The sequence below is a fragment of the Pholis gunnellus genome (genome assembly GCF_910591455.1).
Source record: "Pholis gunnellus genome assembly, chromosome: 4".
Taxonomy (NCBI): Eukaryota; Metazoa; Chordata; class Actinopteri; order Perciformes; family Pholidae; genus Pholis; species Pholis gunnellus.
The window spans coordinates 15112409-15139381 of record NC_136530.1 but is presented as its reverse complement, the minus strand read 5'-3'; the positions used below and the strand labels follow the sequence as shown (position 1 = coordinate 15139381).

The 26973-nt window shown below is 41.8% G+C and overlaps 1 protein-coding gene across 2 annotated transcripts; it reads right to left on the bottom strand.

Moving 5' to 3' along the window:
* Positions 1-25: 25 nt before the first annotated feature.
* rfx2 (regulatory factor X, 2 (influences HLA class II expression)) lies at positions 26-26738 on the bottom strand. Of its 2 annotated transcripts, XM_079158207.1 has the most exons (18): positions 26597-26738; positions 16039-16164; positions 15385-15474; positions 13958-14040; positions 13033-13303; positions 11668-11742; positions 10564-10745; positions 10254-10373; positions 9079-9200; positions 7857-7975; positions 5098-5210; positions 4797-4948; positions 3990-4087; positions 3460-3609; positions 3109-3317; positions 2855-3008; positions 2696-2738; positions 26-2157 (listed from the first exon to the last, which is right to left on the bottom strand). In XM_079158207.1, exons 2-18 carry the CDS (start codon positions 16144-16146, stop codon positions 2036-2038), a joined length of 2211 nt encoding a protein of 736 aa, XP_079014333.1. In that variant the 5' UTR covers positions 16147-16164; positions 26597-26738; the 3' UTR covers positions 26-2035. The 2 variants fall into 2 exon arrangements, with proteins under 2 accessions (XP_079014333.1, XP_079014334.1); XM_079158208.1 differs by lacking the exon at positions 11668-11742.
* Positions 26739-26973: the final 235 nt, after the last annotated feature.

Genomic DNA, 26973 nt, shown 5'->3' with positions numbered 1-26973 from the left:
CACCAATTTATTACACATTGTGACCAAGTACAAAATACAGCTGAACTATGCAGTTTATTACAGACCATCATCTGTCCTTGGGATAGTTAAAGTGTAGTCAAGAACAGGTTTGAAAATGCACAAAAATAAGGGTTCAGTATACTTGTAAGAAGAACCAAATCTAGTTCAATAAAAAATAATCCTCCGCCAAAAATCTAAAACAGCCTTACAAAACATTACAAAGTACATACAGAAATTACTTTTTGCTCCAAAGCACTTGAAGGCAGATTACTGTGACAGGCACAAGTTACAAAAAGCCTTAAATAACTCAAGCTCAAGGATTCTCATCGCTACAACTAAATGTGTGTGTAGGGGGGGGGGAATCAACCAAACCAATTTCAACACAAAGCTGATGATCAAATCAGAATAATTCATATAAATAAAAATGTCTTTTGTGAAAGTTTAATAGCGTACTCGGCATCGTAACGCCACAGTAATAATTGAGTTGGAAACAAATGTATAACACACACACACACCAGTCTAATCAATTACACATCAAAGCATATTCTTCTGATACAATGTGACCAACCAAGTACAGTGTGAGGAGAGAGATTAGGCAAAGACCGAAGGCCACTGAGCACACACTTTCTACATCATACAAAGATATATATATATATATATATATATATATATATATTTAAAATGTATTATGGACAAACTCTCCAAATAACACACTGTATTTTTATATCTATTTTAAACGGAACATAAGACTTTAATCTGAGTAAACAGCATGAGGTCAAAATATCTGAAGTCGGGGGAGCGTGTGCCGGCTCAGATGCCAACGAGATCCTCTTTCTGTGGAAGAGTTTTTGTTTTACAGGTCCATTGCGCTAACGTGTACTGATTGATCTTCCTTAAATTAAATGTACAACCACTCTTTTAATCAGGAAATAAGGCTGAGTAGAGAGACCAGCTTCCAGTTTAGATTTTAACATACCGTCTCCATTAAGACGAATCTTCTGGATTTATTCCCAACTCTGTGGCGGTTGAGTGAACCACCACAGGTGTGCACATATGAGTCCCTGTATTAGAACGTACTGAATGCATCCTTACACTGAGGAGCAATCGCAGCATTGGAACCATTAGTAGAGAACTACTTACAGTGGGAGACACAAAACTGCAATGGTGGCTACTACATTTTTTTTCTTTTTCTTTTTTTTTTAATACTTCCCTAATGTCATCTGAGCCGAACAAAATATAAATCTATTGAGGTAAACAAACCAACATCTTACACAGCCACGGTAGCATACTGAATTCCCTGCCTTGCTGACTACTGCGACACTGTGAGGCCCTACAGAGCCAGGCCTGTGGCTCAGCTGCTGGGGACGACTGAGGGAAAGGTCCTTTGGGTCAGTAGGTTGCATGTTGTCTTTTTTTCAAATGTATTTTTGTTGTGCGCGTGTGTGTGTGTTTGCTACGAGCTGCAGCAAAGGCAACAGGGAGTATACACACCTACACACTTATCAATGTTAAAGGTGCTTTGAATGTCTGAGGTTTGGAGACGATACATTCATACTGCGGTAGAGGCACAGCTGAGGGACAGATAGACATCGGTAGTGGTGGATTCAAAGTTAGCGATCTAAGGCACTCAAATGACACTATGGCACAGCTAGTTAAGATTTTTAAAAAAGAGAGAGAAGAAGAAGAAGAATCACAAACACCACACACCACCACTCAAAGTTACACATCCAATGACAATGTACTGCACGTAGTCATTCACAGTTGCAACAAAAACAGAAAGAAAATGTAGACCTGTGTTACGCCCCTGTGAGTAAAAATAAGAATAATAAGTGAGCTTCCATGGAGAAAGATCACTGTCCGTATAATTGCTAGTGAGGGAAGGACTGACATTGCTACTTTCTTCTCTATGTACATTGCACACACTGACTGAAGAAGGACACCGTGAGCTCAGCCCCAAAAGCCACTTTAGGGTCACCTTTTTAGGGGGAGATGCTGGTCCTCGTAGCCTTGTAGTCCGGCCCCGTTCAGACTTGACTCACATCTCCTGCAGAGGGTGGCTCATTTCAATCCTCTCTCTTTTGACAGCTGGTTCAGTAGGCTCCCTGGACGCATCAGCGTCACTGCCAAGGTCACTCATCTCATCAGAGAAGGAAGCATCTAGTGGCACAAAAACGGTGAGGGAATGTTAAAATAGTTCATTTCCATGTCAACGGTTAGCCTAAAACCAATCACCGTATAACTGGTGCAGAGAATGTAGGACAACAGGAGTAAAGGGACAAATACAGCTGGGTTTAAAGCTATAGTACAACTCTATTCTAACGATATTAAAAGATCACACAAAGGATTGTATATTAAGCATTTAAATAGCAACTCGTACCTAATTTTCTTATTGTCAACAAATCCCATTAAAACATGTAACTAATCGAACTCTTATTGTCCTCAAGTTTGGCTTTGGTGGACCAAGTCATCAGGCATTCAGGGGTAATTATTATATTTGTCTACACAGGGAATACTTGGTGGTAAGATTTATTAAGAATGAATGTACTAGCGACTGAACACTGTTGTATGTTTTAGAATATCACCAGACTGATCCTTTTAAAAATGTTTGCGGAAAAACCCAGATCCAGTTAGTGCGGCCTCTCAGTTAGCACAACCAGACTAATATCAAAGCTAACAGAGTAGAATACGGGCTTACCTTTTTCCATTAGTGATGGCATCATAGAGGTCAGGTCACTGAACTGTGATGAAAGCGATGAGAGCGCATTACTCAACAAAACAGTTATTAAAAAAACTATTTATCATTATGATTAAAATGTTTTTTTGAACTTTTATACATGAATATCTTCTTTCTTACCTCTCCCATGACAGCAATAGGAGTTTCTCCGGTGGCTTGAGCCACTCTGTGTTCCACCAGGTAAAACATGTATTCATCATACAGCAGGCGAATCAGGTGGAAGGAGCCAAAACTGGCTGCACTACGCAGGGTCAGGTCTCTGATCACCATGGAGCTACAGGAAAAAACAAACAAACAAACAGATAATGTATACACTGCTCTTTGTAGTGAGGCAAGTGAAACAAAGCCTCACGAGTTCCACCCCCCCCCCGTACCTGTAGAAGGACCATTTAAGCAAGAACTGGCGTGCAGCTTTGGGGAAGCTGGGGCTGCCCTGGTGAGGCTTCAGGACCTGAGAGACCACATTGTCGAGCCAGGTAGCCCACTGGTCCAGAGAGCTCTGCTGCTGCAGGGTGACCTTAAAGTCCTGCTCCAGACGCTGCACCACGCTCTCGTCACACTGACACACCCATGATGCCTGCTCCTGTTCGACACAAACAAACGCACCCAACCACATTAAGCAAGAATCCACACGCAAGAAACGGAAAACAAGGCGTTGATGGGAGTCACCCGTCTGCACCATCTGACATTTTTTTTTAAACAGGGAAGCTGTGAGACGTGTTAACCTGGACGTTGGCAAAGTCCACCCGGTTGAGGTCGGAGAGCATCTGGTTGATCTGGGAGGTGTTCTGGAGGACGGCGCGGGCTGCCTGGGCCAGGTGGTTCAGACTGGTGTAACGCCTCAGCGTCTGGGCAAAGGCACTGACCACCGCCACCTACACCAGAGAGACAGAGAGTCCACGATAAACCCTGAAATTTGATGTCACTATGTTTTATTATTATAACCAAATGATGTCTTAAATGCAAGATGTTAGAAACTAGTGTGGGTTTCAGAAATTCACCAAAATGAACATGGTGTAAACGTGATGCTGCTTCTTGCATCTACGTAAACTTGAACACTCTTTAATGCGTAGATCTAATCTGGTGTTCAGCATCACTGTGTGACAGAGTGTAGTAATATATGACACTAATACATGAGATGATTATAGGTTATATATATTATACTGTCGAGATGTGAGGAACTGATCTGCGCGCGACGCACGTTTTAATATCAAACTGTTTATAACGGCTGTTGAAAAGGAGATTTTCTTGTTACCTTGGTGCGAATAATCTCTTGAGGAAAGTTGGTCATGGCATTAGTCAGCCAGCCCTCCAGACTCTTGGCAAAGTTACGGATGGCCTGAGTGAGAGTGCCTGAAGACACAGAACAGCCTGGATTACAAACAGACTTTAATACAATCAGAAGAAGAGTTGTGCAAACACGGCCAACTTGTGTGAAATTCAAGCAGATCTGGAAAAGAAAATACCCTTATTACCATGAATGTTTTATTAAACACCTAATCATTTGTGCTTCAACATCAATTTAATGGCATGGCTGATACCTGTACACTTGACTGTTACCATGACATTAATAAATACATGCCCAACAGTATCTGTTTACAACCCTGCTCAAAAACGGGACTCCTTTATCTGTATGAAAGTACAAAAAGTAATAAGGTATTGTTTTGTGTTAGGCCACCTTGTTACTATTATTTGAGCTGTAACTTTAACATGATGTTAATAAAAGTCTTGGCTGATGTGTTAACTGGTCACTGTTGTCTCACACAAACTTTACTACACTGTGTATGCATAAAACATCGTATTGAGGTTTCAATTAGGTAATACTGGAACACTGAGAATTATTATTGTTATTATTATTATTATTATTATTATTATTATTATTATTATTATTATTATTATTATTATTATTATTATAATAGTATTCTTTGTATCTAAGTGAGGAGATTCAGGAGTTTGAGGATTTTGGCAACCACTGACAACTAACACACACGTCTGAATCCATTGTACTATTTTCTAGTATCTTATTAAAATCATAATGAATAAAAATATCAATAGCACTGACTGGGAACAGGACGTAGCACATCGGGGATGAGGATCTCTACCAGAGCCTGGTAGAGGATGTGGTCACAGCTCCTCATCCATAGTCTGACTGGTTCATATTTACACAGAGACACCAGCTTCTCTCGGGGGATCACACCCTCCATGTCGTCATCACTACACACAGACGGAGGGAAACATATGCAATCATTATAAATACTGCCACCTATCCAATAAAACTCGGCAGACAGTCAGGTAAAAAGGTTGAAGTAGTAGTTCTCTGTTCAACATTGAAGCCTCAGCTCTTCCTGTGTACGTCATCTGACCTGTTGGGGATGGTGGTATTTCCGTCACTAGATGGCGGTGTTGAATACCAAAAGGTCTGCCAGAGTTTCTCAATGTAGTGGAACTGGAGGTTCATTACCACATCCAAAGTAGCCTGCAGGAGGAGGGGGAGGAAGGGTGGGGGGACAAAACATACAGAGCTGAACCATGGCAACCAGACACACAACAAAGTTTCTGCAGGCAGGCAAGCAGCCTCTCGCTCACTGCAGGCCCTCCTGGTTAGACAATGAGCCAGCTCAAACACAGCTCCCTGCACATTAATCATCAGGAGGATCCGAGAAGCCACGTTTAGGCTTCATCTGGAGTTTTTGGGGGTTGATTTCACTCGGTTATTTTTGATCTTGGTTTCCTTTAAAAAGCGGATCAGTATCATAGATCTTCGCATGCATTTGCCTCCTTTTAGCAGCGAGGCGCTGACCTGAACTAACCCACTTGATTTCCTTTTTCCTGTTCATATGTATGAGGCTCTTAGAAAGCAGAGTATGCTGCACTCAAGTGAACACTGAAGGAGTGCAAGGGAAGCTGTGGCAAGCTGGGGATCTAAAACTACAGTTTCAGGGCTCGGTCAGAGAAGAAGCAGCAACCTAAACTCTAAACCTGAACACACATACAGCAAAGTAAAACCGTAGAAGTTATCCCGTCCGCCTGACTCCACATGAGGTCAGACTCTGTTGTTTCTAGTTCGGTGTATCTCTACGTTGAGCGTACGATTCACACTGTGCAAAGAGATCCTCTCCTGTCCCCCTATGTGGCAGGACATGCACTTGCCGCTGGATCTTGTTACACAGCAGCGGAGGCTTCAATCACACAATATGTTTTTGCTTCCTCTCCAGCTGTTGCCATGGCAACCTTGTTTACGGTTGCCCCGAGCAACAGGTCAAACACAGAACTCCAAAAAAAAAAAAAAAAAAAGGAGAATTCCCCGCTAAACTAGAGCGGCTTTTGGGCCACACAGGAAAAACAACTTGCCCGACAAGAGAAGAAAAAAGTGCGGAGGAGAAATAACACATCTGTGCACACACACACACCACATGTGGTCTACAGGGTAATTTATCAAACACCTAATCATTTCAGCTTAACCATTAATTTATTGGCACGGCTGACACCTTAATATTTGACCGTTGTTACCATGACATTAATGAATACAAGTCCATTTACAGCCCAGCTCAAAAACTCCAACTTTAACTGCATGAAAGTAAAATAAGAAATAAGATTTTTTTTTTTTTTAGTTATGCTTTAGTCAACTTTATTTGTGTTTAAATGATGTCAATAAAAGTCTTGGCTAATGTGTTAATAGGTCACTGTTGGCTCACAAAAAAAGTGAAATGCATAAACATTACACAAAGAGAGCAATGAGAGCTGTGAGAGTGACAGAAATGCGCTGGCAAACAAAGACAGGAGCCCATGTGCCTGTCCACAGACAAGGCAACACAAAGGCCCAAGGGGAGGCCACCACAAAGACACCAAGATGTCCACCCAGCGCGCTGAAAGGTTAATTGGCATGTCTTGAAAGCTGCACAGAGATGAAAAGACGGCTGGAACAAAGGGAGCGTGGTGAGGCTGGACGAGGGAAGGGCAGGGATAATATGATAAAGCCAGAGCACCGCTGCTTTAATCACAGCCTCTCTCCTGTCTGAAAAAAACCCACCAAAATTTGAATCTTCAATATTATTTCTAGTCTTCTCATTGCCGGTGCGTTTCATCCTGGCGGGTTATTCTTCTGCCGACTCACATTCATTGTTCTACCAAGAGACTATGAGCCGTGCAGCCTGTGAGATGTCATTATGCAATGCACTGTTTCTTCATCGCTCCTTCTTCATAGATGTTTGTGTTGAAGCTGGACACCTCTTGACTGCAGTAGTTGGCTTCCATTGTGCCTCCTGTTTCAGGGTATGTACATGCCCTTATTAAACCAATACACTATGATAAGGCACGCATTATTCTAGATTTTCGCATTGTCAAGAAATTCCACAAAAAGTCCAAAACTAACAATGATTACAATACTTTTTCAGCCACTCAGTCTGTGGCACTCAGCCTCAAGCCCACTTGTCCCTCATCAAAGCAAATCTTTAAAAACATAAAGCAGCTGGAGTAATTAGAGTATTTGTTGAGGACTATTTTCAGCAGCGGCTGACTACACATTTAGTGCTCTAGTGCAGTCGTTCACAAAGACGGGGTCGGGACCCACAGGTGGGTCGCAAGAGATTTTTTAGGTCACCAAATAAATTTGTAGAATTTCCTCCATAGTCAATTTATTCAACATTTTCATCTGCAGTATACCCTGGAGAAAATTACTCTACTTCTCACTTAATGTATTACCTGAGTAAACATTGTAAACATGAGTTTATGGTCTTGATCACTAGTTTTAAGTCTTCTTCAACACAGCTTGATGTTCGTTGAGTAAATTATGATTCATTTAGAGTAAAATAGACCACAAAGCAGAGTATGCTTTAGGGCGGGGCTTACTGTGATTGACAGGTCGCTACCGCTACCAGAGCTGTATACGGTGTCACTACGTCACTCCTCCGCAGACCATATATGGTCACTTCCGTTTACTGGTTCCAAAAATCCAAGATGGCGACGGCCAAAATGCCAAAGCTGAGGCTTCAAAACCACAAACCAATAAGTGAAGAAACGACGACGACGTCCACTTCTTAGATACAGTCTATGACGTTAACAAAGTTCAAATTGATCAAACGTTAATATAGCATCAGTTACAAACACATTCATAGAGCTGTACCTCACAGTGGTCTCTGTAGAGTGTCTGCAGTTTCTTGATATCATTCATGTTGATGCGCTCAGGCAGAGGCTGGGTGCCCAAGTCAGGAGAGGGAAATGGAGGCAAAGAGTGGGACGTATCTGCATGAGACAAAGATGTGGACAGGTGTCACTCATTTCAGTCACAGACACACAAACACACAAACACACACACACACAAAAGCAAATCATTCTGGAGACAGAAACTACAGGGCCTTGCAAAGGTATTCACCCCATTTGGTGTTTTTCCTATTTTGTTGCATTATAATCTGGAATTTAAATTGATTTTTATTTGGAATTTAAGTAATGGACCAGAAAATTAAACACATTTGGGGTTTCCTTAAAGGCTTGCAGGAGACTTCAAACATGCTTCTTATTGTTTTTTGTTTAAGCAATGACTTTTTCTGGCCACTCCATAAAGCCCAGCTCTGTGGAGTATACAGTAGGGTCCTATTCTCTATATCATCACCATTATTGCTGTTTATTACTTAGATTGAAATATATCCCACATTACTACCTAACCTCAATCGACAGTCCTCACTCACCCATCACTCACCCATCAATCGGATCACACATAAAAGGACACAAACGTACGTACACACAAACACACTTTTTACATTTTGCTGGACCTCCGCCTCTCACTTTTATTCTCCTCAGTTTCCTTATGTCCCCTTTGTTCCAGCCCCTTCAGGGTGATCTTTGGTCTCTTTGTTGTCTCTCTGATTAATGCCCTTCATTTCCTGTTCCGTGAGTATTGGTCCTCTTTTGGCAGGTTTGTGGTTGTTTACATTTTGTAATAATAGATTTAATGGAGCTCCGTTAGATTGCACAGGACTTCATTTCACCAATAATGTGACTTCTGAAGGTAATTGGTAGCACCAGATCTTATTCAGGGTCTTCGTTATTTTCTAGGTTTTTTAAAACAAGTTTTTATTCAATTTACCAATTTGGACTTTTTTGTGTACATCCATTTCATACAATCGAAATAAAAACGTATTTTAATTCCAGGTTTTAATGCTACAAAATAGGAAAAAGGGCCATGGGGGTGAATACTTTTACAAGGCACTGTATATAAAACTGTATGGACAGATCATAGAATGTCAACACAGAAACACATAATCCTATAATGGTCTAAACAAACAAGATGCTTGACGGTTAATGATTAGTATTTCTGTTGACCCTGCAGGTGATACTCCTGTCCTTACCTATGTACTGCTGGTGGTGTTGGCTCTGAGCAGCCACAGACTGCTCTGGAGTGCTGTTACAGTTCTGAGAGCTCCCGCACAGGCTGTCAGACATGCCATCCACCTTCTGTAGAGGTTTGAATCTATACACACAGCAGAAGACACAAAATGTACGTTAGCTGGGTTTTGAAGGACGAGGAAAACAGGAACAATAAAAAAATGTGCCATTGAGGGCTGGGACTATGCAGGTTTTCATTCCAATGAAAAAAACACACATAACTCCTGGGTAAGCACATCCTCAACAAAAGCTACTTAGTGAATAACCAGTGTTGTGATTAAAAGGAAAATAACATTTGTGAACAGTTTGCAAAAATGTTCCGGTTTACTGACATTGTTGCAAAATGTTTTGCCTTTGAGATGTTTTTGCCTCAGTTCGGCGGGTGTTTCTAAGGTGAAAACCAATACATACATAGTGTAAAGGCAACACTATAGTGACCTTTATACACACACTACAAAGAATACTGAAGAGTAACTTAGAACCAGGTGGAAAAGCAGTTTTTCACTCCCCTCTCTAATTTAAAGTTTCAAGTCTGTTTCATCTCTGAGACTAGGTGTAGTTGGAAGTGTGCTTGTACGTGTACACACCCAAAAATAATGCCTTGGTGTACTGATTGACCCTGGATTAAACTTCTACCTGACTGCAGCAAGGTGAGAAGGTAAACCACTGAGGTTAGCGTTAATGATTTTCAGGGGGTATTCAGTTACTCTTTAAACATACATTCAAACCTTCGCTACCAAAGTTCTATGAACAGAAATACACTTTTTGGCCACAATAGATGCAGCTGGTATCAACACCTTGCAACGAGTATGTTTTGGCAGCACTGAAAGCAGTCCTGTTCTAGAGTTAGAGGTAAGACGATGGGAAAAATAAATAGAACCACTAAAGAAAATGAAAAGGGCAAAGAAATAGAGGAGAAAATTAAGATTAAGCAGCAGAGTATTGGCTATGACAATGAATGTCATCAAAAGTGAAATTGTATTAACAAATGATATGCATTCAAATAGGCACTTAAAAAAGAATTGCCACCAAACAAAATAACCACAAAATGGCATAGGATGAATGGAAAATGGCTGAAAGAATGTAACGGAGCAAGACAAGGAAAAGTTTAAACCGGCGGACAGGGAGAAATGCTGACCTCTGTTTCTGGTGGACAGGCTGTTGCCTCATGGCCATGTACTGAGTGTCTTCCTGCAGCCTGTTCAGCGGTGAGTCCGGCTTCACCCGGATGCCATAGTAATGATACTTAGAGTTGCCTCTGGTAGATTCATGAGAGAAAAGCCAGAAACCAGTGAGGAGGAGAAGACTTGCCATCAGTGTAATCACTATCATTATCCTCTTCCATCAGCAAGTCTCCAATGCCTATAAGCATCATCATACCCATCATATCTATAATGATTACATGATTACTGTTATCAGCATCGGCAACAACCTCTTCCTGTTTGTACCTGGTACCGAGGCGACGGGTCCGCAGGCCCATGAAGACTGAGCGGATGAGCTTGCCGAAGGAGGCTGCGTTGACCGGGTCCAGTTTCTGTTCCTGACAGTGCCGTAGGTAATGGTTGTACAGGGAGCACCGGGGCAGGCTCACGCCCTCCGCTGTCTCGTAGTTGTCCAGCAGCCACTGCAGCTAAAACACAGAAGAAGAAGACACAGTTGCACAATCGGTGAGACCCAGCAAACATACTAATCTCTGTGACACCTAGCAAGAAATGAAGAGGAGCAGTGCATCTTATTGGCACATCAAAAGACAGATGACACACACCACACACACACACACACACACATCACATAACCTCCTGTTTTAGGAGGTTAAACAACAAAGAGACCACTGCACTCCTGCTGAGGCTACGCTTGTGTTCTTGACTGAACCAGTAGACCACAGCATAAAGAAATGCTGATTGAGTGAACACTCAAACATCTGAAGTGCTATTCATTCTATTCTCCAAGACAAGTTAATATTGAGGCAGACACAGTTTTAGCTCTGTCTGTAACGGCACAATCAAATATTTGCATAAAAAGCTCAAATTATAAATTTTTAAATCAGAAGTAAAGCAGATACTTCAGACACTATTCATACAAATGAGATTGTGAGATCCCAGCTGAGGTTAAGAGCTGGTAGGGAACAAATCTAAACTTCTAAATTTCCCATGTGAGTAAAAGTCTGGATGGAAATACTACATGAATCTTCTTAGATTTCATTATAATCGAGTCACAGGGAAGAGTCATTGCAATAAACTTTAATGACAGAGTGCCTGCCTAAGTGTGAATCATGCCTTGGTGAAAAACCAATCAATTTAAGTCCATGCAGGGTATTAAGAAATAAACACAAGATGCATTATTAAGAACAAAGTGATAGCATATGCAAGTTCAAACCAAGGATAAAAACTATTTGGAACAATTGTGCATGTCAGTGGGACAGTGCAAAGTAAAGTTAGCAGCAGGCAGCGTGTTCAACGCGGCAGGTCGAACACGCTGCCTTCAGGTTCAGCTTTTGTTTGGTTTTTATTTTCCCTCATGTCGTTTTTGAAGAAAGTTCCTGGTTGACTTACATGGCTGTTGAGCAGGCTGCTTTTGTGACTTGCAATTCCTTCAGACTTTTGGAGGTTTTCAATCGCCATTTCAAGCTAAAGAAAGAAGAAGCATGCCAAAACAAAACAAAACAAAAAAAAACAGAAAAAGAAGAAGAGGGAAGAAGCAGGGGAGTGAGAGAGATAGAAAAAGAGAAGGGAACAGAAATAAGCAGGAAAAACACACAAAAATAAATAAATTAAAACAGATAAAGGAAATAAGACTGTTAGCAAGCAGCCAGATCTTTGCATTTCCATTAAAATCAGTCGGTGTTGTAGCCAAACCCATTATCGACTGACAAAAGCATGCAAATCAAGGGACTCATTGGGTTAAGCTGCTCAGTGACGGTTTGCGGTCAGGCACTCTAATGTATGCAAATAGGAACCACAAACAGGGGCACAGGTCACGTCAAGTTTGAGGACAACAGGTCAACAATATCTAACCTAACCCCCACCCCCAAAAATGTATCTCTGACTTCATATTTAGACAAACAAAGACTCAGATAGAGTGAGTTGTATCTACCTACAACATCAGCAGGAGTGCCATGGTACAATACACAGTACACTGCCATATTATTCTGTCATTGGGCAAAAAAAAAGAAAAAAGAATGGAGTCCAATTGGTGGGCAAAGTGAATGACAAAACCAGGGACATTCTGTTGAGCCGCAGAAGAAAATCAAGTCAAAAAAGAAAAGATATGTGGTACCGCAGCCAAACTGGAGACATAGAAGAAAAGGAAAAGAAGCAGGCAGCGTTCCAAACCTTAAGAAGGCTCCAGAGGGCTCATGGCCAAATGGTAATGAGCCCCAGGGGTTGCTTTGTTTCGCAGGGCGCTCAAGTGCCTGTGAAAACCTCTGAAACAAGGCATTGCTGAATTATTTAAGCCAGTGTCCCGATTCTACAGGCCCACTGCTCTGCTCTCTATGCGGTACTGCAGAGCCGTGAGGCCCCAACTCAGGTTGCCGTAAACCCCGTCGGTCTCTCTCTCTCTCTCTCTCTCTCTCTCTCTCTGTCTTTCAGGCTCGTCGGGGAGCCTGGCCAGTCTGGACACAGGCTCAGGTAGCAGTGATGACAGTTATACAACGCCATATGGTAGTTGGGATGTCTGCTCAGTGAGGTTGTACTAAGAGTTAAAAGCAACAACTTATTTACATACTTTAGAAAATAAAAACTATAATTCGTCCACATAGCAGCTAAGAAAGACAAATAATCCCAGGAGTATATTTGGTGAGTCACTCAGTCTTTGTAGGTTGTGAACCGCTGATTTCGAGTTTGTTTGTTGTTTTTACGAGCACATAAGACCCTCTCTTTTGGAGTATCACAAACATTGGTCTGGGTGTTGCTCACCATAGCTGAGGAGGAGCGTGATGAGTGCGATATGTGGTTGCGGCTTCCCTCCATACTTCCTCCATGAATCAGGTAGGCGCTTCCGCTGGAGATGATGTGGCTGCTGCCCACGTCCATAGCGATGCCCACCATGCCGTGAGGGGGCACCCCACCACCGGCAGAGGAGACCACCGTGGTGACATGAGCTCCACCGGCCTGCGAGTCAAAGTACGTGCCCCCACTGCTCTGCCCATACAACTGAGCCTCGGGGTTGTAGGAGTAGGCTGTTCGGCTGGGGAGAGATCATTGTAATTAGGAACTGGGATGCATTTCTGTAATGACGCTAAAGAAAGCACATTTAAGGACAAATGATCAACTGTAGGAGGCCGATGAAGAGCATTTACAATCTTTATACAGTACATAATCTTGCTTTCAAAGAGAATAATAATAATATAAAACTGGTATCGTTGAAATATTTGGCCATGCTGGAATCAAAATACATAAACTGTGAAAAAAATCCCTTTGGCTTTAATTAGCTTGTTTTGATTAGAGCCTCTTTAAAAGCAGTTGGCTATAAAAAAAATGATGAGAAAAGTGTTGTGGAAAGCCTCACTTGTCCTCATGATTTCTATCCAGCACATATTCATTCATATTTCAAGAAACATTTTTAATTTGTAGTGGAGCCAAATATTATGCACAGTGCTGTGTCTGTTTAATTTGAAAAGCAAAAATCTTTTACAGCACGTTAGCGTCTTAAATTAACACAGTGGCAACCAAATTAAACTAGGGTACTACGGTACCTTCTTTTTTTTAAGTTATTACTCTAATCTATTTCAATATAAACATTTACATCACTGGGTTAAATTCAAATTCATGTCTACTTTAACTACACAATGAAAAAAATGTATCCGTTGATGTAATTATGAAGTAATGCAACATTGCTTACATGGTTCCATTGGTGTACACAGTCTCTCCACTTTCTCCTACGTATTGGACCTGGGATGGGTAGACATGTTGCACCTGCTGCACCTACAAAGACAACAGGAGATCAAAGCAGGCAAAAAAAAATCTTTATTTATGTTTCCCTATTTGTACACATGTAAGTCAAACTGGAACTAGAATTGTAAGAGTAACTGACTCTATTTAATCATGAAATTAAGACATTTTTTTGTGGGTGTAGGCATGTGCAAAGCTATTACAGCGTGCACATGAGGTGCAATGAAAAGGTCTGTACACCCCTTGTTTTTTGCATGTTTACTTGTCCAAAACAACAACAAGACACTGCTTCTAAATTGTGACCTACCAAGGTTCTTTAGTGCAAAATAAGTACTGTATTTCAAAAAGGGGACTAGGACTTAAAGCGATTTAGAACAATGTTTGATGGAAACTAAATAAGTTGTACAAAATAGAGTTGATTACAATGTGCACTTTCCCTGTTATTTAAAAACAAAGTTGGTAAAATCATAATTGAATTGATTTTACCATGAACTGATAAAAACATACATGTGGTTTAATAAAGATTAGCTTGATTTGACAAACATCACAACTTATAACGAATGATATACTGAAGAGCAGTCTATCTGCTATTGGCCAATGTTGTAACATGTGACATCACACAGAAATATAAGACAGGTACCTAAGACAAGCTTACAATCAGGTCAACTCCTGGTTTTCACCATGAGAGTAGATGCTACACATCACAAAGAATTCAGGAAGGGATTCGGTTCAAGCCCCCAGCAATCACCAGACTTTGCCATATTATACACTGAGACCCAAAGAAGACTTTTAGCCATATGCATCATCACAACAAACAAGCTGTAAAGCTCAGCAGAAATCACACACATTTAAAAATTAGTATTTCAATCACCAACCATTGGGGCTAATGTCGATTTACAACCTACCAAGAGTTTTAATAAGCAGTTATTTTCATGTACGCAGGCAGTGGGCCAGGCTCAGCCAGAGAAAGACACTTTAGCACATGAGGGGCACAGGAAGCAGGAGAAGCAGATTGGCACAAGCTCGGGATGAGCAGTGAATGTGCTGCCACGTTTAGGATCTTCATTCAACAAACACGGTTTGGTTACTGTTTAACTTGTTTACAAAAGGTCAAACCTACAACGCCCCCGTCTGTTATTATTTAACTGAATGAAAAACCCATCAATCACATATTAGTAAGTGACACAATTAAGCCTGGGTGAAGCTAGCTATGTGCTTACTTGCTTATTGAGTATTTGTGTTACTTTCTTGTGGAAGAAAACACAGTACAGGTCTCCAACTCAGTCACAAAATAGGTTGATCTAAAATAGTTGTAATACGTCAAGGGGTGTACAAGTATTTTCACAGCACTGTATATGTATGTACAGCACTGTGTACCTGCTGAGAGACCTGTTGAACCCTGGGTACTGAAAGTTGCTGTACTTGTCCTCCCTTCTGAGCTGAGCCTGTAGCTTGAACCAGCACCCTCTGTGTGGATACAAGACATAACTCAATTACATAGGTATGCACGTACAATCACACACGTACACACATAATTGTAAACATGACAGTCGACACAAGACGGGCAAACCCAACCCCCCCCCTGAGATTTTAAGCTAGTGCTGATAGATTTATACTCATATAACGAACATAAATGACCACCTCTCTCTGCCAGTCACACATCTGTTGCCGTTTCCTTTCAGACACCATGCATCCAAAATAATGTATATATTTTACCAAATATCTTATACTTAACATTTGGAAATAAATAGGATGGAGCAGTAAAAGTTAGAGTTGGTGCTAGCTGCTAGCTTGACAGCTGTGAGGACTAACAATAGCCATATTTGTTGTTCATATGTTCATAACAATCATTTTAGGGGAGTGGCTTTGGAGGGAGGACTGAAGGGACGGGCTGTCAGTGTTACTGACTTGGTTGACTTTCTCGTTACTTTTACTAGTTTTTTAAGTTTGCTAACTCTATCTTTAAGGCATTACAGACGTTCCCTGTGTGTCCTGTCATTCCAGTAGCAGCAGAGTAGAGGTAGTACCTACCTGTTGAGAGGCTGGCACCGGCTGGACCACAGGGGCCTGAGCTGATGACGAGGTCCGCAGCGCTGCCACGCTGGTCGTGGTGTCTGACCCTCCTTCTGAGCTCTGCATGCTGGGTAGCAGGGGAGACTTGAAGAAGTGGGAAAGAGAAAAGACATGAAAAGGGAGGATTTAATACAAGACTGAAGAAATAGTCTTACAGGTAAGCTGGCGCTTGAAATAAAAGAACAAGAGCATTTCAAGTCTTCCCCCCCACCCGTTCTCTCTTGGAGCCACCATTCATTGTGCCCCAGGGGACTTCTGGCTTTACCAAGTCAAGCTGAATCAGTGCCCACCTTTGGCCTTAATCACTGGCAAAATAAGCAGCCCAACAGTTTTACAGCAGGTCTGTCAGCAGGACCAGCAGTGGTCCTGCTGACAGACCCAGGTGGAAGAGTTACAGGACAGGAGTTCAATTTATCAACGGGACTGAACTGCTTCCTGAGCACCAAACGTACTGTCGCCACTCGGCCTTCCACTGGGTGACAATGTGCACAGCATAGCAAAGGGGAACTAAAAATGGAGTGACACAAAGGCTCTCTAAAAAAAAAAAAAAAAAAAAAAGTACAGAGAGGGAAAGAGCGGGAGTAAGGCAGGGACAAGAGAAGAATGGAACTGCGAGGGGGAGTGAGTAGATAAAAAAACAACTTCCCCACTCCCTGAAAAAAAGAAGAAACTCAGGGGGAAAAGATGAAAATGTCAGTGGGGCTCCAGCCCCTGACAGGGTCGTGATGATCTCCAGCGATTGTTTCGTATGAGAGCTGTTCTCTGAGGGCTCCAATAATCCAGCTGATATGAGGAAATTCCTCAATGCTTTGTAAACGTTTGTCGGTTGCTATGGTGAGGAATCCATGACGACCACCCCCAACTCAACCCTCCTCCTCCTCCTCCTCCCCCTCCCCTCCCCATTCACTCCTCTATCCCCCCCTTATAAAGCTCTTGCACAGGAACTTTCGAGTGCGACCGCAAAGAGAAGAGGGGGAGGAGGTTAAGAATAAGAGAGAGGGAGATACGGCTCAGTTGGGGGGGGGGGTTGATTTGATGAGCAGAAATCCGGGAGCAACAGGAAACATCAGTAAACGAGAGAATGGTGTTCACCTGGAGCCACAAGACACGAGCTGCTCTAGACTTGCTGGTCACAACACAAGACATGCAAGATAATGTTATTTGAATTCACTGGAAGAGATCTGACGAGCACTACTTAAGCTGCAGTAATCTGGAGGCTGAGCTATCAGACACAAGCAACAGGTGCAGGCAGACACACTTGTCTTTTGGCTTTCTTGAGACTCAACCTAAAGTTTCTGATGGCGCTGCACCATTAAAGCCTCTGCTTACAAAAGAATTAAAAAGACATTCCTGCATCTGTTGCATCAAATCAAAGTGCTCTAAATGTATCAATTAATAACACTGCTGCCTTACATCATCTAACAAACACAAACAAATCGAACAGATAAAGAGAATAACTAAGAGGGTTTGTAAACGATGCTGATACAGGATAACACCGTTCATTCATACAACCGCCTAATTTATGGCACGATATGATGATGAAAATATCAGAGACACTGAAACAGAATCTTTCCCACAGGCAACAGGAGATTGCAAAGGCACATGTTTTACTAAAAAATGGTTTCCTGACGGATCTTCCCACTCGAAAATAGTGATTGTCATTTGACCCAGAATCGAGCAGGACGACTTTTGACATAGCTCAAGATATTGTTCATGGCTGTATCACATGTTGACTCACAGGAGGAGAGAGTCTGGCATTTTCTGTTTCAAATGTTAATTAAAGCATCCGTCTGCCAATTACAGCTCTCTATGTTAGGCGACCAAAATACAAAAGGAAAAGAAATACAAACTGGCTGTGAATGGAACATTATACCACCTGCATTACCTGAAAGATTCAAAGGAATTAAACAGATGGACCTTGACTAGATTAACCTTGATAAATACACAACTTGATTTTTCTATAACCAAGAACACACACATTTGCTGAACAAACGTCCCTGATATAGCCGCACAACTAACAGTTTTCAAAGCCAACTCACAACAGTGTTCACCTTTACCCATCAGTAGGAACGTGGAGGGATAATTAGGGTTTGGAGGGCACTAATGTATGCTATATCCAAATCAGAGAGTATACCTTTAAGACAGAAAAACCACAGATTTGGGTGTGCCACCGCTTGTATTTTCCATGTGTGGAGATTTTGCCACAGGCAAAGACACTGCTCTGCATTCATGACTAACAGACTGAGTGGAGGAGGCCTATGTTGAAACTCCTGATACGTGTCAATCTTCAGACATGTGGTCCAAGCACCATCTGCAGTGTACCTAAGCAGCCCTCTGCAATGTATTTGTTAGCACAGGGCACAATTAGCACTTAGATGGCAAAGCTCTCAAAAGCCATTAACATTTTTCTTCACACCTCTTTATTGTATGTCATTAAAGTACCAAAAGACTATTATTAGAATGATGCAAGCACCAGTAGTAAACATTTTAAAAGTCACTACAATGCTAAAACATCTTTATAAAGAAAGGGAATTTGTCTATGGAGTGTCACTTGAGTTATAAATACACTTAATCCCATCATTTATCTTCAGAGTTTTCATTTTCCCCAGAGGAAGTGACACAAGCCTGAGGGATTCTCCGTGCCATTAAGGAGTGGGTGGCATGGCAAGATGGTGGGGGGGGGGGGGGTCAGGAAACACTGACCTGCACGTTTTCCTCCATTAAAGCATTAGGGTTAGCATTAATAGGTATGGTGAAGTGTGCCAAATCATTGACTAAAGGGGGACAGACAAGAGTGCAGGCAGAGAGATGTCTTTTTTTGCTTAGTGCTCAAGGAAGGTCAAAAGCCACACAAATACCCCACCAGCAGCTCTGAAAGGCACAAAGGTAGAACACAGCAGGAGACACGGCCGCAAAATAGCTCCTCCGGATGGGCTTCAACCCAGAGACAACTTCACACACACACACACACACACACAAGTCTGTTTCATGTCTGGTCTGTGAGCCTGGTTTCATTCAGGGAAATCCCAGATGAGCACTTAACAACATTACAAGATCAGCCCCTCCTTTCAACAGTTACCTGAGTTTTAAAAGCTCAACGGAAACAAGAAAAACACACATTTAGAAGAAGCGCATAGCCTCAGAAAAGCTCCTTAATGCTCTGAGCCTACAGATTCAAACATGTGTCACTGACAGATCGAACTGAAACAGGGCTCAATCACAGGAAAACACATACAGATGTTCAATTAGAAGCCGGAGCCCACAGTCTTGGCTCATGTTTGCACTGGCCCACATTGTTTGCAGAGCAACAACGGTTGCTAGTGGCAACACCGTCCACTCCCGTTTCCAGGAGCCTGTTGCTATGCAACCAACAGAATACTTCCCAAACCAAACAATGCCATCCCCCCACCTGATCCCTCTATCTCACGCTAAGTAGAAACTTACAACAATAAATACTATGTAAGCTATTCATTTCAGACACCAGGGGACATGGAGGTGGACTTGTTCCCGTGTCTATATTGTAGTTATAGTATTATAGTTATAGTATTAAAGTTATATACAAACATTCAGACTTTAAGCTGGTTTACACTTGATTGAAGAGGACAGGATGAAGTGCTCTGTTTTTGTCTCTACTTGGTGCTCAAAAGGAGGAGGAATGTGTAAGTCATCAGGGAGACAACAGTCTATTCTTTATCATGCCACCCAAAAACAACACTTTAAGAAGCAGTTGAGTCTTTCCAAAGTTCCTTCAGAGGCGATAGTAAAACCACTTGAGCAGAGCAACTCAGGGGAAGACTAAATAAAACTAAATAAAGCAGAGACAGACGTTTTTTAAAGGGACATTTCTTTCAGCACTATGCATATGAATCCCTTGGTCACACCTTAAATAAATGTACGAGGACCCAGCAACAGGTCTTTGATGGAGCTTCAGCACGAGTTCCCCGATTTGAGAATTATATCTAAACGCAAACAAAATTGTGATTTTTCTTTTTTTCTTTTTGGGGTTTAATTAAAAAAACCTATAAGATCACAGAGGCACACGCGCTCACACAAAGAGAGAATTAAGATATGATCAGAGATTTACACAACAGAGGCTGGTCTTCAAGCCTGTCGCATTAATTCATGGCTAATCCAATCAAAGCAGCTCTTGGGGTCTGTAGATGGCAGAGAGAGAGAGACAGGGACAGGGAGAGAGAGAGAGACAGAGAGAGAGAGGCACAGACCTCTGTCTCTGATCCAAGCCCCCCCCCTCTCCAGCTCACCCCCCCACACTGACCATCTCAACCTGTCACCATGTGCGCTGCAGGCCCAACAGCCACAGAAAGAAAGATCAAACCGTTGCCATGGAGATTGTGTGTTCGCCCATGCTCTACACTTCCTCCCCCAACGCCCCCCCCCCCCCCTCTTCTAACCCTTTACAGATTTATACTGCCCCCCCCCCCTCGGCCCTCATCCTTAACATTTAACATCTCCAGATACAGAATGAGGATTTTAAACGGAACATTTTGATAAAATAAAATGGAACACATTAAAAAAAGACGACATGGGGAGATGGTCACAGCTGGAGGGAAACCATATTGTTACGTGTGGGCGTCTTTCACGGGTCGTCATCAAATGTGATCCAAGGCTGCTACTGAAGACACAAAGGAGGAAACTTGACTCAAGTCACCTGCTGCTTCAGGAGACTGAGGAGTTACTGGGAAATGCTGACAGTTACAGTATATATATCTGTTTCATTCCCCATATTCCAAAGCATCATTGATACTTTGGCATATCCCAAAACATATTCCATAACTTGATGACGTTTTCAGGTAATTCAATAAATATTTTTTTAATATGAAATAAGCACATGGTTTTGTTAACTCTTGTGTGACTTAAATAATAATAACACACATTTAAAGTGCTGAGTATTACCTCAATTTATTAAAAACTTTAGTGCAAAATAATAAGACATTTGAGTTAGCATGTGCTTGTTATTATCAATTTAGACGACGTAGTTGTGTGTCACAATATCTCCATATATGATTTCATCCTGATATGATTCCACTGAAAGACCAGAAGTTATTGCATTGAACTACAGACCATCGTCACAGCTAGATCCAAAGCACATAGTATGGGCCCCTTAAAAACTTTACATGTGAACATATTCACAGGACAACCAGAAAGAGCTCAGAGAGCATATATAGAATATATCAAGGGATTTAAAACGTGTGTATTTATTTTAAGCAAAAACAGTACTTCACATGAAAATGGTAATACATTTCAAAGTGAATGACAATTTTCAGACGAGTAAAAACAACTTCAAACATAATGTACTCATCGGAGGTAATGTTGCGGCCACTTTGATTGCATTCAAATCAAAACCAATCCCCACTTGGTTGAGTAAGGCAACGCTTTAGCATCCTGTTGTGGAGTATAACGATACTCACACTAAAGCTCTCTAAATCTGCTTCCACTTGCTCTTTTATTGTGTGCTTCTATTTCCCAGAGAACCACATTGTGCAGAGATGACCTAAGAGGCTGGCAGCGTGCTGCCTCCATCGTGACCCATGAACCTGAGATAAAGCATTTTGTTACACTGGAGGAGTCGGCCTCTTTGGGCAAGCGTTCACTCCACACAGATATGATTTTGAAAATCATCATACTGTACGTACAGTATGCTTTCACAGGCACGACTTGACACAAACATTGAGTCATCAGTTAATGCTGGAAATTTGAGAGCGAGCCAAGTGTTTTCCTGCAGTGAATACCGCATCATGCCGAATACTTGCCATCAGATTTAAGTATTTAATAAGACACATAATATAATAATACATACAAATACAGACATGATCTTAAGCTATTAACATGGGTTTACTCTGCATTTGTCATGACATACCAGAATAGTGGTAACAACTATAGCTGGGTCACTGCCATTTACTCAAGTCTGCAACTGTGTTTTTTTTTGTAAATTGTAATGCTACAGTTGCGACATTTACATTTAATTTAATGAGGTTAATACAGTGGTGCTGTCTCAACACTGGTGAGTCAACATGGTGCAATGTCAAAACTGCAACTTTTAATCAAAACTCATACTATATCATTTTAATTAAACTAAAATGCAACTTAAATCCATCAACCTTTAATACAGAAACTGAACACGGTCTGGATCATTTGAATCATCTTTTCTGCAGCCAGATTCAGTGGCATGCTTCAGATATGAAAGATTGTGAGTTACATAATATCAGCAGCGTTCACATCATAATTCAGCAAATCCTATTCAGTGTCATTTCCAGACCATTAACCATTAGATTACTTAAGGATCTAACAAGTGTTCCTGCTTAGCAATTTGCATCTGAATGGCAATCAGAGATCACACAGGATGACATCCTGCCTCTTGGTCTATATATGGTGCTCTTTAAGTTCTGATGTTATTTCATTTTGGGTTTGGGGCTGAAATGTTTTATAAAATGTCAACATTTCCAAGATGAGAACCCAGATTGGTTTGACTATTTTGTCAGTGGCAACACTCTCCAGTCAGGCAACACAAATGCTTTTAATTCTAACGTGAAAACAATTAGCATACAATGCTGCTTTTAAATTGAACATTGCAACATTAACATGTGTTCTTCTTTGACGCTAGAGAGTGGGGGAAAGGGATTCTCAAAGATCAGGAATATGATCTGAGGGCAGCAATATATAAGGACATCCACTATTTAGCTAAACCCGGGTTTTTTTCCACCTGTGACAACAGCGTCCTCTGCACCAAATCTCGGAACTAAAGAGCTTCTTAATTTCATTGCAGCTTATTTCATCCAAAAATACTGTCTGGGTCTACTCCTTTTCAAAGCTGGTCAAATATCACTCCACTTAAGGCCGAGTCTTGGTTCTGGTAATTACTTTGTGGCAGGTTTACACTGACAGAAGTTCTCTTTTTAAGCCAAATAAACATCTCTTAACAAGCTAGCATAAAACTCGACAAAGGAAAGGAAGGGGGGGCTGCTACTATCCCTGCCCGGAAGAGTGTGTGTGCGTGTGTGTGTGTGTGTGTGTGGGGGGGGGGGGGGGTCAGCCATTGTAATGCAAATGTCACTGCCTTGTCTGCTGTTTGTGGCAGGAAATTTAATTAGTAGTTGTGTAGCTACGATACAAACAGGTGGAATGCTAAGAATGCTTCTGATGACACACAGACAGACAGAAAAGACAGGCTGAAAAACATTTCATTTCACAACGTGTTGCAACTTGTTGCCATATGCGAGGGCCAATCAGTAGCAAAATTTCTTGTATCCTAGCAGCGTAAGCCTACAATGATTTCCAAAATCTTTTTAGCCGGAAGACGTGATGCGAGAGTCACGAGGACACTTAAACTACTTTACTTTCAACGGATTCTTAGAAAATGGTAACAGCACATCTGTTGAATGAAAGCCCTTCACAAATAAATGAATTACAGAGATTATGAAACTGTAACATTGTGAACAAATGACACTATTAATTTCCACTTAACAAGCCCCACAAGGCATTCTCCTCTCACTTCCTCGGCTTTGCTCTGTGATTTCCTGACATGCCTTTGACTGGAGTTATGGGATAACCCATTAAATGTGTGTTAATATCAGACAATGAAATGTGCAAAAGCCAGGCAGTTCAGCTCGCACAACAGGAGGTAAATGCAACTCAATATGATCAAGTGTAAACAGCAATGGCAGTGACTGGGTCCATGTCTATATCTGTAGCAGGCTATTGGATTGAGAACTTCTCCCCGGGGCAGCAGTAGGCCTCATCAAGATGATCTAAATACAGCAATAACAAACACACATACACAAGCACATCCACACAGCACACTCATGTATGTGCCTCACACTCACACACACACAGAACATGTGACCAAAAGCTGTGTCAGGACATCCACTACCCAAGTGACCACTGCAGCTGTCCTATTGATAGCTGAACTGCACTGCACACATGGGTCCATTAAACACTCAAAATGGCACACGGGTAAAGGCGGACACTGCTACGGACAATCAGACAAGCAACTCCACAGATGACTCAAAAAAAAAAAAGAGGAGAGAATGGTATGCCTAATTTTCTTTAAATCACAGGCTAGTGTGGCAGTCAGTGCTAAAAATGGTCCACGGCACAACCTCGATCGCAGGCTGCAGGCTACACCAATAAAAGGCAAGGCGGAATGAGGATACAGACAGATTACAAGTATCCTACATCAGAAAAACAAAAGAAACCACTGTGCCGCCCCTTTCAAATTGACATCATTAATAATTTCCTGTATAAGCCTTCTAATTAACTGCCCAACCACCGGCTGCTTTCCACTTTGTTTAAGTCTCCTTTCTGAGCACCATTTCTTTGTGACCTGCCTCTGCAAGCCGACGCTATTCACTTAATACAAAGAGAGAGATGAAAATAACCTGATTAAAACCACAGACTTTTAAAAGAATAACATTTCGCCCCCTGGCCCACTCCATCCTCTTTCTTTCCATGACTTGGGTGTTTTTGTATATCAAGTTGCCATGTAAACATAACAGTGTCACGCTCAAATTGGGGGGTGGGGTTGGTGGGGGTTACACACAGTCTCATCGCTGTCATCTCTGTATTTTCTATGTAGCTGCGATGAGTTGTCTGACCAATCAAAGTTAATTTCTTTCTCTGACACTTACTTCAAAAAAAGTCGAGTCTTCAGTTAATTCAATTCTTTCCTCAAATATTCTGGCCAAAATGGGGTAAAGTCATAGGGGAGGAAAACTTCATAAACAATAAATGTGAACCTCTTATATGGCCGAAATATTAATTATCATACTCAGTCCTGTGTTTTGACCTCTTTACACATAACAGGAAATAGATATTGGGCTGCGTCAATAATCCTTTATCTCTTCTTCTTTTACCGGATATACTTTATGTAGATACTGTACACATCCGAACGTTTATAGCTCAGTTCTTTAATAGCAAGCACAAGCAAAGAGTGTATTAATTAGAGAAATTGTCATGCTGCAAAGATTCTTCCTGATGCTTCAGCAGCAAACAACATTACAAATGACCGAGCACCTGACGGCTGTCTCAGAGAAGATAGTCCATAAGAATTAATGTATCTCAGGGGAACGAAAAGGAGAAAAAAAGGGTATGCAAAGAACTGGGACCCAGCCCCAGCTACACCGTAAAGCTAATGAAAAGGGGGATTTAAAAGCATTGGGGGTCCTTTCCCTGGGTTTTTCATTATTGCTATAGCACAGATTGATATGAGCCTTCAGCTCTGAAGAGAGGTCAAACAGCAAGCCTAATGAGGCCACTTAAACAATGAAGCACAACACCTCGACTATTGGCTATTAACTATTCTCCTTTGGGCCTGTCCAACTGGCATAGCATCATTACAACTGGAACGATTAGTAGATGCAGCTTTAATTTCACTTGTGATGAACTCAGTGGGATTCGTTCAGCGTAATATAAAGTGCACAAGTGTGTGTGTACTAAATGGTGCTTAGTTTTAAGAGTGCATATGAAACCGTAACGTTACTTTACAAAATCGCTCACCCAACGTTGTAAAAACAAGACAGACCAGTTTTAAAGAGCCATCATAGCACCACCTAGCTGTGTCATATCCAGTTATTCAAGCTTCTGAAATAATAAAAACAACAAAACTTTGTGAAGTACTTTGGTGTTTGTTTATTGGTGTTCACGTTAACTCTCTCCTGAGATAGAAACCATTGGAAGCACCAGGTTTGGTAAAGTTAACGTTGTCAGCGTCGTAACGTCGCCGCTATAAGTTAATATCCGTTCTCGACTGTGTTATATTTTAATTCCTTTAACGATCTAAGTTAATGTAGGCGTGAAAATCACATCAGATGAGCTGGAAAAATGAAATGGAAGTGATCCTCCTGCCGAGTGAACGCTCGCTCGGAGCGGACGTTAGTTGCCGATCGAGCACCAGGACTAACGTAGCTAACGCTAGCTTAGCCACATGTCCACCTGCTTGAATACGTCTCCAGAGAAACATAAACAAGAATCGAGTGAGTCTGTGTGGTGACGATGAAGACAGAGCGGCCGTTACCAACGAGACCAACGGCTCAACTCACAACTGAAGTCGCACTCATCGCTGTCGGTAGTTAGCATTAGCTTCACTGGTAGCATTACCATCCATCCTGCTGGGACTGAGCTCGACACACTCACACACACACACACACACACACACACACACACACACACACACACACACACACACACACAACGGAACAACAAGTGTAAAGTGATATTTAATCTATTTTGAGTTGGAGTAACGTCGTCGCTTTGTTTGACGGGTGGGTTTAAGTGTAGCAAAATTAGGAAGCAGAAGTGAAACAGATTTTTATCGAGGTGCAGAAAGCTGTTGCAGCGATAGGTGAACGTCAGTTAACGTTAAACCGTCCTCAACTCGGGGCGGATGCCTCACAGAAGGGAAAGTTGTGTTGTGGAGTATCACCGGGACACTAGACCCCAGAGCATTTGTCTCCAAATTAAGAATAATTCCACATTTAAATCGTTTAAAGATAATAATCACCTTTGTGTTGATAAAAGTTGTGTCTCCGCTCTCTTTCCCCTCTCTCCCTCTCGCTCCGTGACTTCCAGATGCTGCTGCTGCTGTTGCTGAGTGTTGGTGCCCGTTGGTAAGTAACTGTCTCCACGGCTACAGTCACTATGGCGCGACGGGGTCTCGAGGCAACTGTTGCTACCCTCGACTGAATACGTCATGGCCCACACTATGCCAGGGGAGGGGCCAAAGGGACAAGAGCCCCGCCCAGTTCAATGAAGCTGTAAATCTATATCAAACCGCTAGGGGGTGGTATTAGCTAAGGAACGGATGGAAGTGCATCATTTTTATTCATACATTTAGTTTATGATTTCAAGGTATGTAGTACATGTCTCACCACTATCAGA

Excerpts from the sequence above, each read along its gene's own strand:
- rfx2 (XM_079158207.1), bottom strand. The coding sequence starts at position 16,146 with ATGCAGAGCTCAGAAGGAGGGTCAGACACCACGACCAGCGTGGCAGCG. Across the intron at positions 14,041-15,384 it reads TTCAACAGGTCTCTCAGCAG|GTGCAGCAGGTGCAACATGT; the intron begins GTACACAGTGCT and ends TTGTCTTTGTAG. Across the intron at positions 9,201-10,253 it reads CCTGTCCACCAGAAACAGAG|ATTCAAACCTCTACAGAAGG; the intron begins GTCAGCATTTCT and ends CTGTGTGTATAG.